The sequence below is a fragment of the Equus przewalskii genome, chromosome 17, assembly GCF_037783145.1.
Source record: "Equus przewalskii isolate Varuska chromosome 17, EquPr2, whole genome shotgun sequence".
NCBI lineage: Eukaryota > Metazoa > Chordata > Mammalia > Perissodactyla > Equidae > Equus > Equus przewalskii.
The window spans coordinates 39,970,941-39,983,616 of NC_091847.1; the positions used below are offsets into that span (position 1 = coordinate 39,970,941).

At 39.1% G+C, this 12,676-nt stretch overlaps 2 protein-coding genes across 11 annotated transcripts in view; one reads left to right on the forward strand and one right to left on the reverse strand.

Annotated features, from left to right (window-relative positions):
- Nucleotides 1-12,676, reverse strand: part of LOC103546832 (uncharacterized) — a 42,454-nt gene that overhangs the window by 28,557 nt on the left and 1,221 nt on the right. The window contains exons 2-4 of the mRNA XM_070579461.1: nucleotides 12,458-12,510; nucleotides 3,667-4,617; nucleotides 2,335-2,519 (exon numbers count right to left, since the gene is read on the reverse strand). Of these exons, the coding sequence (XP_070435562.1) occupies nucleotides 2,511-2,519; nucleotides 3,667-4,617; nucleotides 12,458-12,510 (1,013 nt within the window). The 3' untranslated portion in view covers nucleotides 2,335-2,510. The remainder of the gene's footprint in view (nucleotides 1-2,334; nucleotides 2,520-3,666; nucleotides 4,618-12,457; nucleotides 12,511-12,676) is intronic.
- Nucleotides 3,957-12,676, forward strand: part of MARCHF7 (membrane associated ring-CH-type finger 7) — a 52,001-nt gene continuing 43,281 nt past the window's right edge. For 5 of the 10 annotated variants that reach the window (XR_011528377.1, XR_011528379.1, XM_070580031.1 and 2 more), the window contains exon 1: nucleotides 4,133-4,272. The gene's annotated coding sequence lies outside the window, so the exon portion shown is untranslated. Of the gene's footprint in view, nucleotides 4,273-5,311; nucleotides 5,390-12,676 lie in introns of all 10 variants that reach the window. The other 5 variants (XR_011528378.1, XM_070580032.1, XM_008513702.2 and 2 more) reach the window with 3 other exon arrangements.

The following is a 12,676-nucleotide window of genomic DNA, read 5'->3' on the forward strand; positions in this document are numbered from 1 at the left end:
TTATTGTTAGTCATGTTGTAGGTACACCACTTCACCCTTCGTGCCCTCCCCCCACCCCCCCTTTCCCCTGGTAACCACTAATCAGTTCTCTTTGCCTATATGTTAACTTCCACCTATGAGTGGAGTCATACAGTAATCGTCTTTCTCTGTCTGGCTTATTTCACTTAACATAATACCCTCAAGGTCCATCCATGTTGTTGTGAATGGGACAATTTTGTCCCTTTTTATGGCTGAGTAGTATTCCATTGTACATATATATACCATATCTTCTTTATCCAATCAGTTGCTGGGCACTTGAATAACTATTCTTTTAATATTGTACAAACACACAAAAAAAATGCAGGATACTTACTAATTTTACAAGGATAATTGCAGAGTAGTAGATAGAGGCGGGAAAGCCAAATTAAAAAGGAAAAGAAAAGGGAAAAAAAAAGAAAAAGCAGAAAAAAGAAAAGACCTATACTAAAATTGCTAGTATGTATGATATAATCACATACATACATTGTTATAAAATTGTACACATATGTGGACATGAAAAAAAATTAAGATAAAAAGGGGGTTGCAACCAAACTTCCTGAAGGAATATCCAAGGAATTTATATCAGTATTTGGATGCTCTTGGGCTTGCAGTCTCATAAAATGTAGTCTGAAGTGGCCATGCAGGCAGAGCACAGTCCTTGATTATTTTCATTTGAAAGACGTGTGTGCGCGTTTAGCTTGACTATTTTAAGGGAACATGGGTCAGTTCAATCTGGTTTTACAGTTTACTCCAGAAATCAGGAAACTTTCTGTAAAGAATCAAATAGTAAATACTTTAGGCTTTGTTGGCCATACTGTCTCCGTCACGGAGAGTGAAAGGTGCTTCACATATGGATTCCAACTGCCCCCAAAATTGGGAATTGTTCCTAACCAGGACAGACATTCTGGAGTAACTATATGAGGAGGAATGATGTTCCTAGAAGCAGTGAAATCTAGACCAAAACTTTAATTGTAAAAAAGGGTTTCTCAGGAAGGGTTTCAAGATCGTATTCTCTTTACTTGTTTTTATATCCTTTTAACTACTGACTTTGGGGACTGAAAATTATTGCTGCTAATCCAGCAGAAGCTAACCAACAGAATGTCTGGATATTCATTTATTAAATGTGGCACCTTCCAATTAAACTTGATGAGGGGAAAATTAAAATTCACAAAATCACTAAATCAAGGGTATATATTATTTTTAACATGAAAAGAATTCTTTACATCAAAGATTTAAAATAAAGGATCTTTAAGCTATGTATTCCTTAGAAGGAAGAGTCCTCAACCTATAGACTATTTTTAAATAATAATAAATATTATATATCTAAAGTCACTCATAAGTTTAAATAGTAGATCCTCAAGTTGGTTGATGCTATGAGGTCCCCTTCTCTGGGGATTAATTAGATTCCCATTTGAGAAGAAACTGACATCCTTTGTTTTCAACTCAGGGACCTCCCTGTAAGCACACTTATCTCATCCCAAGTATTACCTCCTGTTCCTCCAAAGTTTAAGAAATAACCTACTTTTGAAAATGATTTGATTTATAAAAAGCAAATATAACCACACCTTTTCAAGATCACACCATTTAATGCAAAGTAAAGAACATCTGTAAGATTGTCCTTGCCATCGAGAAACATCTTAGAAAGTTAGGTTGTGGGATGATAAAAAGTGGGGAAAACAGAAACTTTGAAATTCACTATCTGACAGAGAATTCTAAGCTATCAAGTAGTTGAAGAAATACTTAAGCATAAGAGTAAAGGGCTCTTATGACCGGAGTCAAATGACAGACAAATTATAATAATAGTAACTAAGACCTTAATTGAGAGAAGTTGAGTTCAAAAAGGGAAATTAATGTGAGTGGTGTGGGCAAGTGGTGAACTAAGATATTTGGATAAGAAAAGGTGTGTCAGAGTTGGTCATAAAGATAAAAAGTTCAGCAAAGGAAGGTCAAGTGGGGGAACTCTGTGCAAAAAAGGCAACCATGGAACCTAGATTGGTCAGAACAGTTCCAATTTCAAATATGTTGCCTGTCAAATCATTTTGTCCTGATTTTTCATTCAGAAAATACAGTCACTATTGTACCTATTTGTACTTACAATTCCTAACAAGTCGTCTTTAACGTAGGAAAATCTCACTAATTATTTATTGATAATGTTAATTATCTAGAAACTCAAATCAGAGACAGTACATTAAAAAACAATAACCATTCTTAAAGAATAAAAACATACTTATCAGTGGTCTTTACATGTTTACTAGCATCAATAAGAAACTAGAGTCTGGAAGGTTTGTTTACATAGGAAACTGGTGCCACACTCACCTCTGATGATACCATCAGTGCTGGCTGAAGATGAAGCCACAATCTGCCAAAATCTGAACCATCCCTTTCAGGTTTAGTTCTGTAGAGAAGTTACCGCTACCAAGTCTGACCGCCATAACTCAGGAAAATGGTGTAGTCATTCCTCTTAGTGTGGAATACACTTCAGAACAGGATGTTCAGGGGATCTATGTAATATTAAGCCCCAGAAAAACAATGTTAGCAGTGGTTTAGACATAGAATGTAATAGCTAACAATTATGGAATGCTTACTATGTTCCAGCAACTTTAATCCTTTCCACAACACTATCAGGGACAGCTAAGGTTACTAACCCCATTGTACAGGAAACCTAGGCTTGGCAAGATTAAGGAATTACTCAAGACCAGAAAGGTAGTAAAAAGTAGGGCTGGGACTTGAACCCATGCAGGCTGGTGCTTCAGGGTGTGTCTATCCATAGCCACAATGCTACAGGTATACACAAACAGGCTGGGAAAAAATTATTTTTATAAGAAGGACAAATTAATTTCCTTAAAAGTAGTCTGTGTTCACTTTATCCCATACCAGATGCTTAATCTTCAACTCACATCCTAAAAAGTTAGACTGGCATTTGTGCCAACTTTAAATAACAATAATCGAACTTTAAATCCTTAAAATTTGTAATGTTTTACAAAACTGAAGCACAGTCTGTTAGTATCCAAGACAGTGAAATGAGGATGATAGTGATAGCACATTCCCTTCAAATGAGATGACAAAGAGATACATATAAAGCTCATACTTCATTTATTGGAATTATTTGGAGCCAACGAATTGCTTTAAACAACCTAATAAAATACGTCACTTTAAAAATCAAGTGCCATCAGTACGCTTCCAAGTTTCAATTACGTATCTTTACCGCTAAAGAACTTTTATGTTTGATATATTATTCAAAGTCCACATATCACCTAAATCCACATAAATTGTGGCTTTTTCCTCTAACCCACTGCCTTTTATTAGTACTGATTTACAGCTTAGTTTACCACATTTACAGGTTTTTGAAAGTTTCGTCTAATTTTCACCAGACCGTTTTCCTCCCTCTTTCTAAATGGATGAATTTTTACAGCAAAAATCTGTAGCTACACTATTAAAGATTAGTATCAAGATTATGAAAGATATGACTGTAAAAGTACACCATCACCAAGACCGAATTACAAGAAACGAACGGTCCCGGACAAATTGGCTCCAACCCTCAGAGAGGGCTTTGCAGACATCAAACAGGGCGGGCAGGGAGGGGGAAGAGGAGAGGTCGGGAAAGGCAGTGCTTGATTCAAGTCAATAAACATTCACTGCGCCACTTACCAAGCGCCAAAAAAAGAAAAGAAAAAAAAAAAGAGCTAGGCAGTATTTCGAGCAGTGGGCCCCGCAGGTTTGCCGGAGGGGGCAAGAGCAGGTGGCGGGGACTCGGGTGCCGGGGAGCGGCAGGGCTGGCTCAGAGCCCCTCGTCACCGAGGCGAGGGCGGCCAACCAGGGCCGGGCCTCTAGCGCCCGGCTCCCGGCGCCCGCACGCTCGCCGGCCCAGCCGCCAGCCCGCCGGCCGACCAGCCGCAGCCGCTTACCGGTGGCACCTCGCAGCCTCCCCGAGGGCAGCCCTTCAACGGTTGCCGCAATCAGAGCACCACCCGGCGGCGGGGTACGTCGAGCCCGCCCGCAGCTCTCGGGTCGCCGCAGCGCCGCCACTCTCGCGAGAAGCCGGCCGAGTCTGCGAAACTGGGGGAGGAGGAGAAGGGAGGGGCATTTAACGTTGGCGGCTGGTTCTGCGCCGGATCCAGGAGAGGGGTGGGCGCCATTGTGCTTCGCTGCCGACTGCTCTGCCTCACTGAGAGGCCTAGAACTCGGAGGAGGTAGCCGGCGGTGTGGTCGCTGCGAGCGGGACGCGCCCTGTTCAATGCCATCTCGGGAGCAGGGGTAATAAGCTGCGAAGCTCGGGTTTCTGCCTCTCGGGGTGGTGGTTCTGGTGAAGGCCGCGGGTGGGGGAGGGGAGGACACGAAGCGCCCGCCTGGGTCCTTCCTCTCTAGCTGGGGTGGAGGAGCTTGATCCGGGACCGCGGCTTCGAAGGGGCAGCCGGGGGCAGGCCCGCTCTGCCGGTGGCCTTTCGTCCCGTGGCGGAGTTTGTGATGGGTGGAGGGGACGGATTGCGCTTCTTCCTTATAGACGGGGGGATGGGTGAGGGCAAGGGGCTTGAGCCCTGTGTGGCCTTTGGCGGCCTCCTCTTCGACGGGGTGAGGAGGGTCCTCCGGAGCCCTGCGGGCCTGGAGGGTCACGAGTGTGGTATTTAGAGAGCGCGGTGTTGAAGGCGGGGAGAGTTAGGGCTCTGCCAACCCGGCCTCGAATCGAAGAGACTTGGCCAGCCCTTTAGATGGGGTGAAGATTTGCTCATTGATCCTTCCGGTTCTTGAATATCGTGATACTTGGGAGTTCTTTTGTATTGTAGTGAATTGTTCTTCAAATTGAAATAGGTGATATGTATAAAAAACGGACCTGTTGGCATAAGAAGTAAAAATACGGAAGGCACCAGTAGTAGCATACTCCCTCATTTTGATGAAACTGCGTAGTAAAGATGAACGTGTACACACACCAAAAAATCCTACACTATTAATACTTTTTTCCTACGTACGGATGTAAATATTAATATATAGGGACAGTCTCTGTCTTGGTAATAAATTCGTCGCGACTAATCTCGTTGGCACTTAAGAGTAAATGTGCCAACTGAAATTGAATTTAGTAACATTTCTTTTCGATCTTGTAGGACTTTTTAGGTATTTTAGGTATTTTTCTTTTTTCATTGTTTTACATTTTCCACTTTTCTTACTCCTATCTATCCATTTCTGTTTAGAACTAAGAGGTAGGTTAAAGACAAATTTTTGGTGTAAAAATCGAACAGTATATTGTTAAGGCAGACACAGTGTAACCAGATTTTTTTCGTGAGATAAAATTTTGTTTCAGGAATGGACTTTCATTCACAGTTCTACAGCATTTTGTGCAACAAGTGGTGTATGAAGATTAAAGTCAGAAGATTTGGGTGTAAGTCTGGATTTTGCCATAATTATTTAACCTCTTCAGATTTCCTTAGAAAAACAGGTTAATTCCTAGGGTTGAGGTGAGGATTAAATTAGATGAGGTTGTGAGAAGCAGTCAACACGTTGGGGGACATAATACTTGCAGAATGAATTTTTAATGGATGTAAACAATTGGAATTGGTGCGTAAAGTCCCATTGTTTATATTCACGCATTCCAATTGTTTATATTCATGCATTCTGATCAGAATAACCCTAAAATTTTACTCAGCCTGTAGTATGTCCCCCACAGTGGCTGACTGCTGGTTCTCACACACAATAGTGTATATAAGTTCTATACTACAAGTATTTTTAGATAAGAACTTTTTACAGCTCTTCTTTTACCCTAAATTATACCACGGATGTTAGCAAGGTCAGAATGCAAAGTCTTGGGTTTTTTCCAAAGTTGCATGCTGGGTCATATGTCTTGAGTAAGTGTGATTAAAAATTCCTACTTATTTAAGTACAAGTGATTTCTCTTTCTGCCACATTGGCAGGAGAGCCTATTTTCCCAGATAAAGCACAAAGATGCCCCTGTATAGATACACACATATATTCTACGTGCAGGTGTCAGATAATCAGCTTGGACATAAAAAGTCATCCTTGGCGCTCCAATTTTTAATCAGCTCCATATATCCATTTAACACAACTCTTCATCTGGTATGTGTTCAAGAGTTACCCACATTTTATATTTTGGGAAAATAATTTTAATAGTGCAAAATTATCAAACATTGTAGAACATTGTACATTACAAAAATGTTTTACATCATTTGGTAATTTTTTGTTGTATTCTGGCTACTAGATTAGGACTTCACATTGCAAGAATTCTTGACACAGCATCTGCCCTCCACAACTCACAATTTAGCCGTCCAACTAGTGTAAACAACTACTGCTGTTACCTTAATACATGTGTATAGTAGTACCATGGACGCACAGAGGAGTGTTTTATCTTGAGGGAAGTTTTACAGGAAGTATTGTTTAAGCTGAGAAGTGAAGGATGACTAGGAGTTTGATAAGGAAACTGCAAAGTCATAGTATCATGGTTTGTTTGAGGAATGGACAATTTGTTCCCCATAGCTGAAACAGTTGAATGGAAGGTTACAGCATGACATGAAAGACCTTTTGTACTGTTTTGGAAAGTTAGTGCTCTGTGCTGTTGGGAATGGAGAGCTATTGTGTCCCTAAGTGAAATAAAAATCATTTTTAGATTGTCTTTGCTGATACATCCTTCTGTTACTATGGGTAATTAAATGCCAGTAAAGAACAGTGGGAAATGCATTGGTGAAATGCACAGGCTTGCATCAAACCTCATTTTTAACCAACAAATTAAACTTCAGAACTAATGAACCTTTCAATTGTTAAATAACTGAATCAACAACTTATCACATTAGGATAATTACAATTTAAAGTAAGGTTTTGGATTCCTCAGATCTACTTGAATTCACTAAAGCAAAATTCTATTACAGCAAAATAATTTATCTTCTCATTATTCATTATTTTGCAAAACTTCTATCTGTAATACAGTTGCTAATCATAACATGAGCCCAAAAGAGGGGGATAACATTATAATTTGAGAGTGGCTGGGGTTTAATTTTCATTGATCTTAATTTTTAACTTTTCTACTCTATTCTGAAGTTATATAGTCAAGCTGGTTTTTCTTGCTCTCGAATATATTTCTCTGTGGCTCTACCGGTTAGACTAGATAAGTTGAACATCTGGTTTTAAAATCACTTACCTCTCTACACCCACTTTTGTCAACAGCTTTAGAAGAGGGCAGATTTTGAACCTTCAAAGCTAGTTCTCATCTTTCCTTTCCTTATTGTACTTTAGTGTAATGTGTTTGAGAAACTCACTTTCCAGAAAAAACTCTAAAATGATCTCCACTTACTGAATGAACATTGAAACTTCAAAGGAGAACAGATTATTTTATGAAGTACTCTATTGTAGACTTAATATCATAGTCATGTTTTCTCATGGAGATGTTAAACTTTTTTCTGGTTATTATTTTTCAAGACCTGGGTAGATCTTTATTTCTTAAATATTTGTCAGCTAAAAATCAAGAGGCTTTTTTTTAGAAGACCCATAAAGTTCTGTGTTTTTAAAGCACTTTCCTCATGTAACCACCCTTAGTTTCCATGTCTCTGTGTTCACTAGGATTATTAAAACACTAGGATTTCCCATTAAGAAAAGAAATTTTCCCCCAGAAGCAGATTTTTTTAAACAAAAAGATAAACCAAATAGACGTAAATAATGGAATTGTAACTGCATTTGTATTTCTGGAAGGCTATTGGCTATTGAAATACATTGGTATTTTGTGTGATCTCTTTGGCCTTCGTTGCATGAATTTATTGCATGGTAATGTTGTGCTTTTGTTAATTCAGTAACTGCAACTTCCCTGGTGTTTAAGACACATTCTAGGTTAGACCGTGAAATAGAATCAAATTTTTCATAGAAACCAGGTACATAATGATAATTGTAAGAAAGTAAGTTAGGATAAGTTATGAAGCCCTACTGTATTACTGCATACAAACTGCCTGAAAACCTAGTGGATTGAAACTGTTTACTAATATTTTACAGTTCTGTGTGCCTCTTGGACAGTTCTGCTGGTTTTGCCTGGGTTCACTCATGTACCAGCATTCAGCTGAAGGATTTCTCAGGCTGGAAGGTCTAAGATGACAACACTCACATGTCTGGCAGTTGGTGTTAAGCAACATTTAGGCTTTGCTCCATATTGTCCTTTATGACATGGGAGTCTCAAGACAGCGTTCCAAGAACGTGCAAGTGGAAACTATGAGACTTCTTACAGCCTTGCAAATCGTATAATGTCATTTACACTGTATTCTCTTAGTCAAAGTCTCACAAGGCTAGCCCACATTCAAGGGATGGGAGAATAAGATTCCACCTCTTTAGTGGCCGGCCCTGTGGCTGGGTGGTTAATTCGTGTGCTCCACTTCAGCGGCCCAGGGTTTCGCTGGTTCAGATCCTGGGTATGGACATGGCACCGCTCATCAGGCCATGTTGAGGCAATATCCCACATGCTGCAAGTAGAAGGACCCACAACTAAAATATACAGCTATGTACTGGGGGAATTTGGGGAGAAAAAGCCAAAAAAAAAAAAAACAGATTCCACTTCTTTAGTGCACACCAGCAACATCACAATGCGAAGGTGTGTGCTTACTTGAATGGGAGGGATTTGTAGCCATAGTTTGTCATTTACCACAAGTTGCTTAAGAGCATTATAAGAACAGGCATCCTTAAAGATGTCATGATTGGGGTTTGCTTTAAAATAGAGGATGGTAAAACAAACAAGAAGATAGGTCAGATGTTGATAATTGTTGAAGACTTGATTGATACATAGAGATTCATTATTATCTCTACTTTTTGTGTATGTTTGACATTTTTCATAGTAAAAAAAATTTTTAAGGCATACTCAGGTAATCTAAATTCCGTTTTGTGAAGTGATTTTAACCTTCTCGTCCACTTAGTATTTACTAAAATAATACCTAATTGTTTAATATTTATTACTTCCTTTTGGTATGTAGGTACTAAGAAGGGTAAACTAGCAGTACTGCAATTTAGGAAGTGAATTATTTTTAGGAGTTACTTATAAATTTTATTGTAATATGAGTTATAAAAACGTCTTTTTATTTGCAGATAACGGTTTCCCTTGATTATCAAAGTAAGACAAAGTACATTAAAGAAATTTCAGAAAACTGAGTCTAAAGAAGAGAACAAAACCCAAACAGAGACATAGTAAAATGTTAATAGTGGCTATTTTTTCCAGTTTTTTATATAGAGTTGTATATGTAAGGTATATAAGTTTCTTTACCCTGCAGCAATTGTTTTCCTGTACATAAATATGAATGACTTTTAAAAAAGTCTTTTTTATTACATGTTAAAGACAAATTTCAAATAATGAAAAGCCAGAGTGTCTACTAAGCTGTTTGTATCAAAATCTCTTAACACTGATGGTATTGCTTAATAATAGCTAGTATTTACTGAATACATACTGTGTGCCAGCAAAGCCCACAGTATACCTGGTACTGTTATTATCCCCATTTTGTTAAGTGAAGAAATTAAGCCTTAGAGGGATTAAGCTTAGAGTCACACCAAGTAAGGGACAGGCTTCAAAGCTTGTTTGCACTGTTAACTATCGTATTTTTACAGATGGTGAGAAATTGGCTCATCCTAAAAATTGGGCAATGCTTAATTTATCTTGCCTAGCCTTAGTTTCCTGTTTTGCAAGGATTACCTGTATTAATGAATATATTGAAAATGAGCAAACAGTCTTAGTTGTGGGCTGTACTGTTTGTTAATATGGATGGAGCTGGGGCCTTTTTGTTTGTCTGGTTATTTGGTTTATGACTACTATGTGACTCTTAACAGATCCTGTTAACAAGATTGTTGCAGTAATGGGACATAGTGATCTTCAGAGTGGTGGGAGAGGATGCATGTTATTTGAAAGACTCTTTATAAGCAGAATCAACGAAAAACCTTTGAGCATTACACTGGTATTTCTCTGATCTTAAGAATTAACAGCTTTCCAAATTTGGTAAACCAAAAATCTAAGCCCTACTTGGTAGGCAACTTGTGGTAATGCTCAGAGAAAGCTTTACTCTTAAATAAGGTAATAGGTAGAACTGCTTTGTTCCAGGCATTTTCCTATATTGCCTGAAGTTTTTCAGTTTACTTTTTCATAGTGCCCCAAATTCTACTAATTAGACATAAACAGTGGAGGGAGGCACTAAGGCTGACCAGATAGGAGGTACAGTACAAGCAGAAGGCATGGAGGTAGCACATATATGGGGAAAAGTAAATAGATTAGTGTAAGTGATTGAAAATCTCTCAGCCCAAACAGTTCTCCTGTGTTTTCAAATATATTTCCAGCAAGCTTCTTTACCTCTTCTGGGCACTTCAGACTACTCATTCTTTACAACCAGTTTATCTTGGTGTGCTTCCTTGTCCTCCACTCCTGACTCCCTGCAAAAAAAGAAAAGAAAAATGTTTGTTCTTCATCAGTAGTTTGAATAATCCCTCCCTTCCCGCCACCCCCCAATTATTGGGTAAATTCTTTTCCACTTGAGATGTATTGAATTTGCTTTCTGTTCATTTACTTTGGGCTTTCACTAATTTGTCTTGGAACCAGCTTGTCTCTTCCTAATAACTTGTCCTTAATACTGATTTAGTTTGGGGGGTTTTTTGTTTGTTTTTAGCTGATGTTGTTTGAAAATCTCTAGCAGCTCCTAAGCCTGAGTCTATAGCAGTGGTTTGTTCCTCATGGTTCCACAAAGGTAGTAAAATTAATAGTGACTTTCAGTATTGTAAGAAATGCAGGAAGCTATATATGAATCTATTATTATAGGCTAGGCAAAACTAGATAAGGTTTTTTTGGACTGCTAATTGTTTCATCTTTGAAAGCTCTAATTGTTTTCGGGAACATAATTTCTGGGGTCCTGAGGGAGAACAAAAGTACACAAATTACTGGTAGTAAAAAGCTTCAAAACTGTTGCCTTATTAAAGTAAAAAACTCCTGAGTAGAGGACACAAGATTGACTTTACAATCTGGGTATAATCTACTTTATGTATTTATTTCCTTCAGATTCCTTTTGTTTCCTCTTTCCCCTTCCATGCCTTCAATTTCACGCCTCATACATTATTTTCTATTTTCCAGGTCTTCCTCTTTTCATGATTTTATTCTTCAGAGGTCAATTCAAATGTTCCCTCTTCCCAAGTCTTTCTCATCTTGGCTCCCAATTCGATGCTCCCATAACATTTTTGGTTTTGTTTTTTTTTAAGTATAATGATTTTCAGCAATCTGGTATGAGTATCTAATGTAGCAATTAGTATAATTGCTAATTATTCTGGTTGATAATTGTTGGGCTTCTTGACTCTGATCCTTCATCTGTTTTGAAAAACTTTCAACCACTATCTCTTCAAATTTTTCTCTGTCCTAGTTCTTTCCTTCTGTAATGTCAATTAAATGTACAATAAACTTTCTTACTCTTCCCTCAGTGTCTCTTAAATCCTCTCTTCTGTATTTACCATCAGCTGGTTTTCCATACTTCATTCTGGGTAATTTCTTCTGGCCTGTTTTGCAGTTCCCTAGTTTTTCAATTTTGCCTAGTCTACTGTTAAATGCATCAGTTTCCTAACATTGGGGCCGTCTCTTCATCTGGTTTTGTTGACTCTTTTATCTCTTGGCAATGGGTTGATTTTTTTTCCCTCTTGTATTTTTATCTTGTAATTTTTGATTGAATGTCAAAGATTATAAATAAAATAACAGTAGAGACTGAGATAAATAATATTTTTACCTGGATATGGACATATTCCACTTCTGTCAGACTGTTAGTATGGTGGGTTGCATTGGTTTAGTCTGTAGTTGAGCTGGGTTTGAGCTTTATTGTTGCTTTATTTACCTTCAAAGTATTCCAGTCGTGGACTGCCACTGCACAGTGCTTAGTATGAGGCCTGGGGTGCCAGAGGATTTTTTTCAGTATTCTTTCACCAGCCTCAAATTTCCTGAAGGCCCAGCACATCTTCACCACAGAGGGGTGTCTTTCAGGCTGTTGTAACTCCCTCAGCAGTAGACATGGTGCAGGGGGTGGGGGGAGGGCGGGGGGTGGGGGGTGTACTTAGTTCTGTGCATCCTTCTCCAGTCTTAGGCAGGCTCTGTGTGCCTGATCATCAGAGGTGAGGTTGACCCAAGATTTCCTGCCTTCTCCCTGTCTTCTAGAGTCCAGAGTGCAGGCAGATACCCTGCCGGTCCCCTTCACCCTCCCCCCTACCCCAGCAGCTGATCTCTGCCTTGTATTAGTGCAGAGTCCTTGCTGAAAGTGGATTCCCTTCAAACAGCCGATCCCACCTTATACTCATGCAGGGTCTGAAGCATGGATGAACTGTTTCAGGTTCTCCTTCTCTTTTAGACATAGGCAGGCCCTACTTGGTCACACTACAGAGAGTGAGATTCTTTCAAATCTCTTGTCTGTCCTCATTTTTTTCTTAGGCACGCTCAGTGGAGGCCCATGGAAAGACTCACCTTGTGTTGGGGCTCCCAGAGTTTCTGAACTGTCACACTAGCAAATATTTGGCCTTTAGGAATTTAGGAATTTGGTACATTTTAGCTGTTACTTCTTATCAGCTTTCATGGTGGCCACCTTTGTCCCATCTCTCCTTGTGAAAGGGCTTGCTATTCTTTGCAGTTCATTTCATCTGGTTGCCTTGCAACCTCAGCTCTGATGGACTCAAGAAAAGTGAA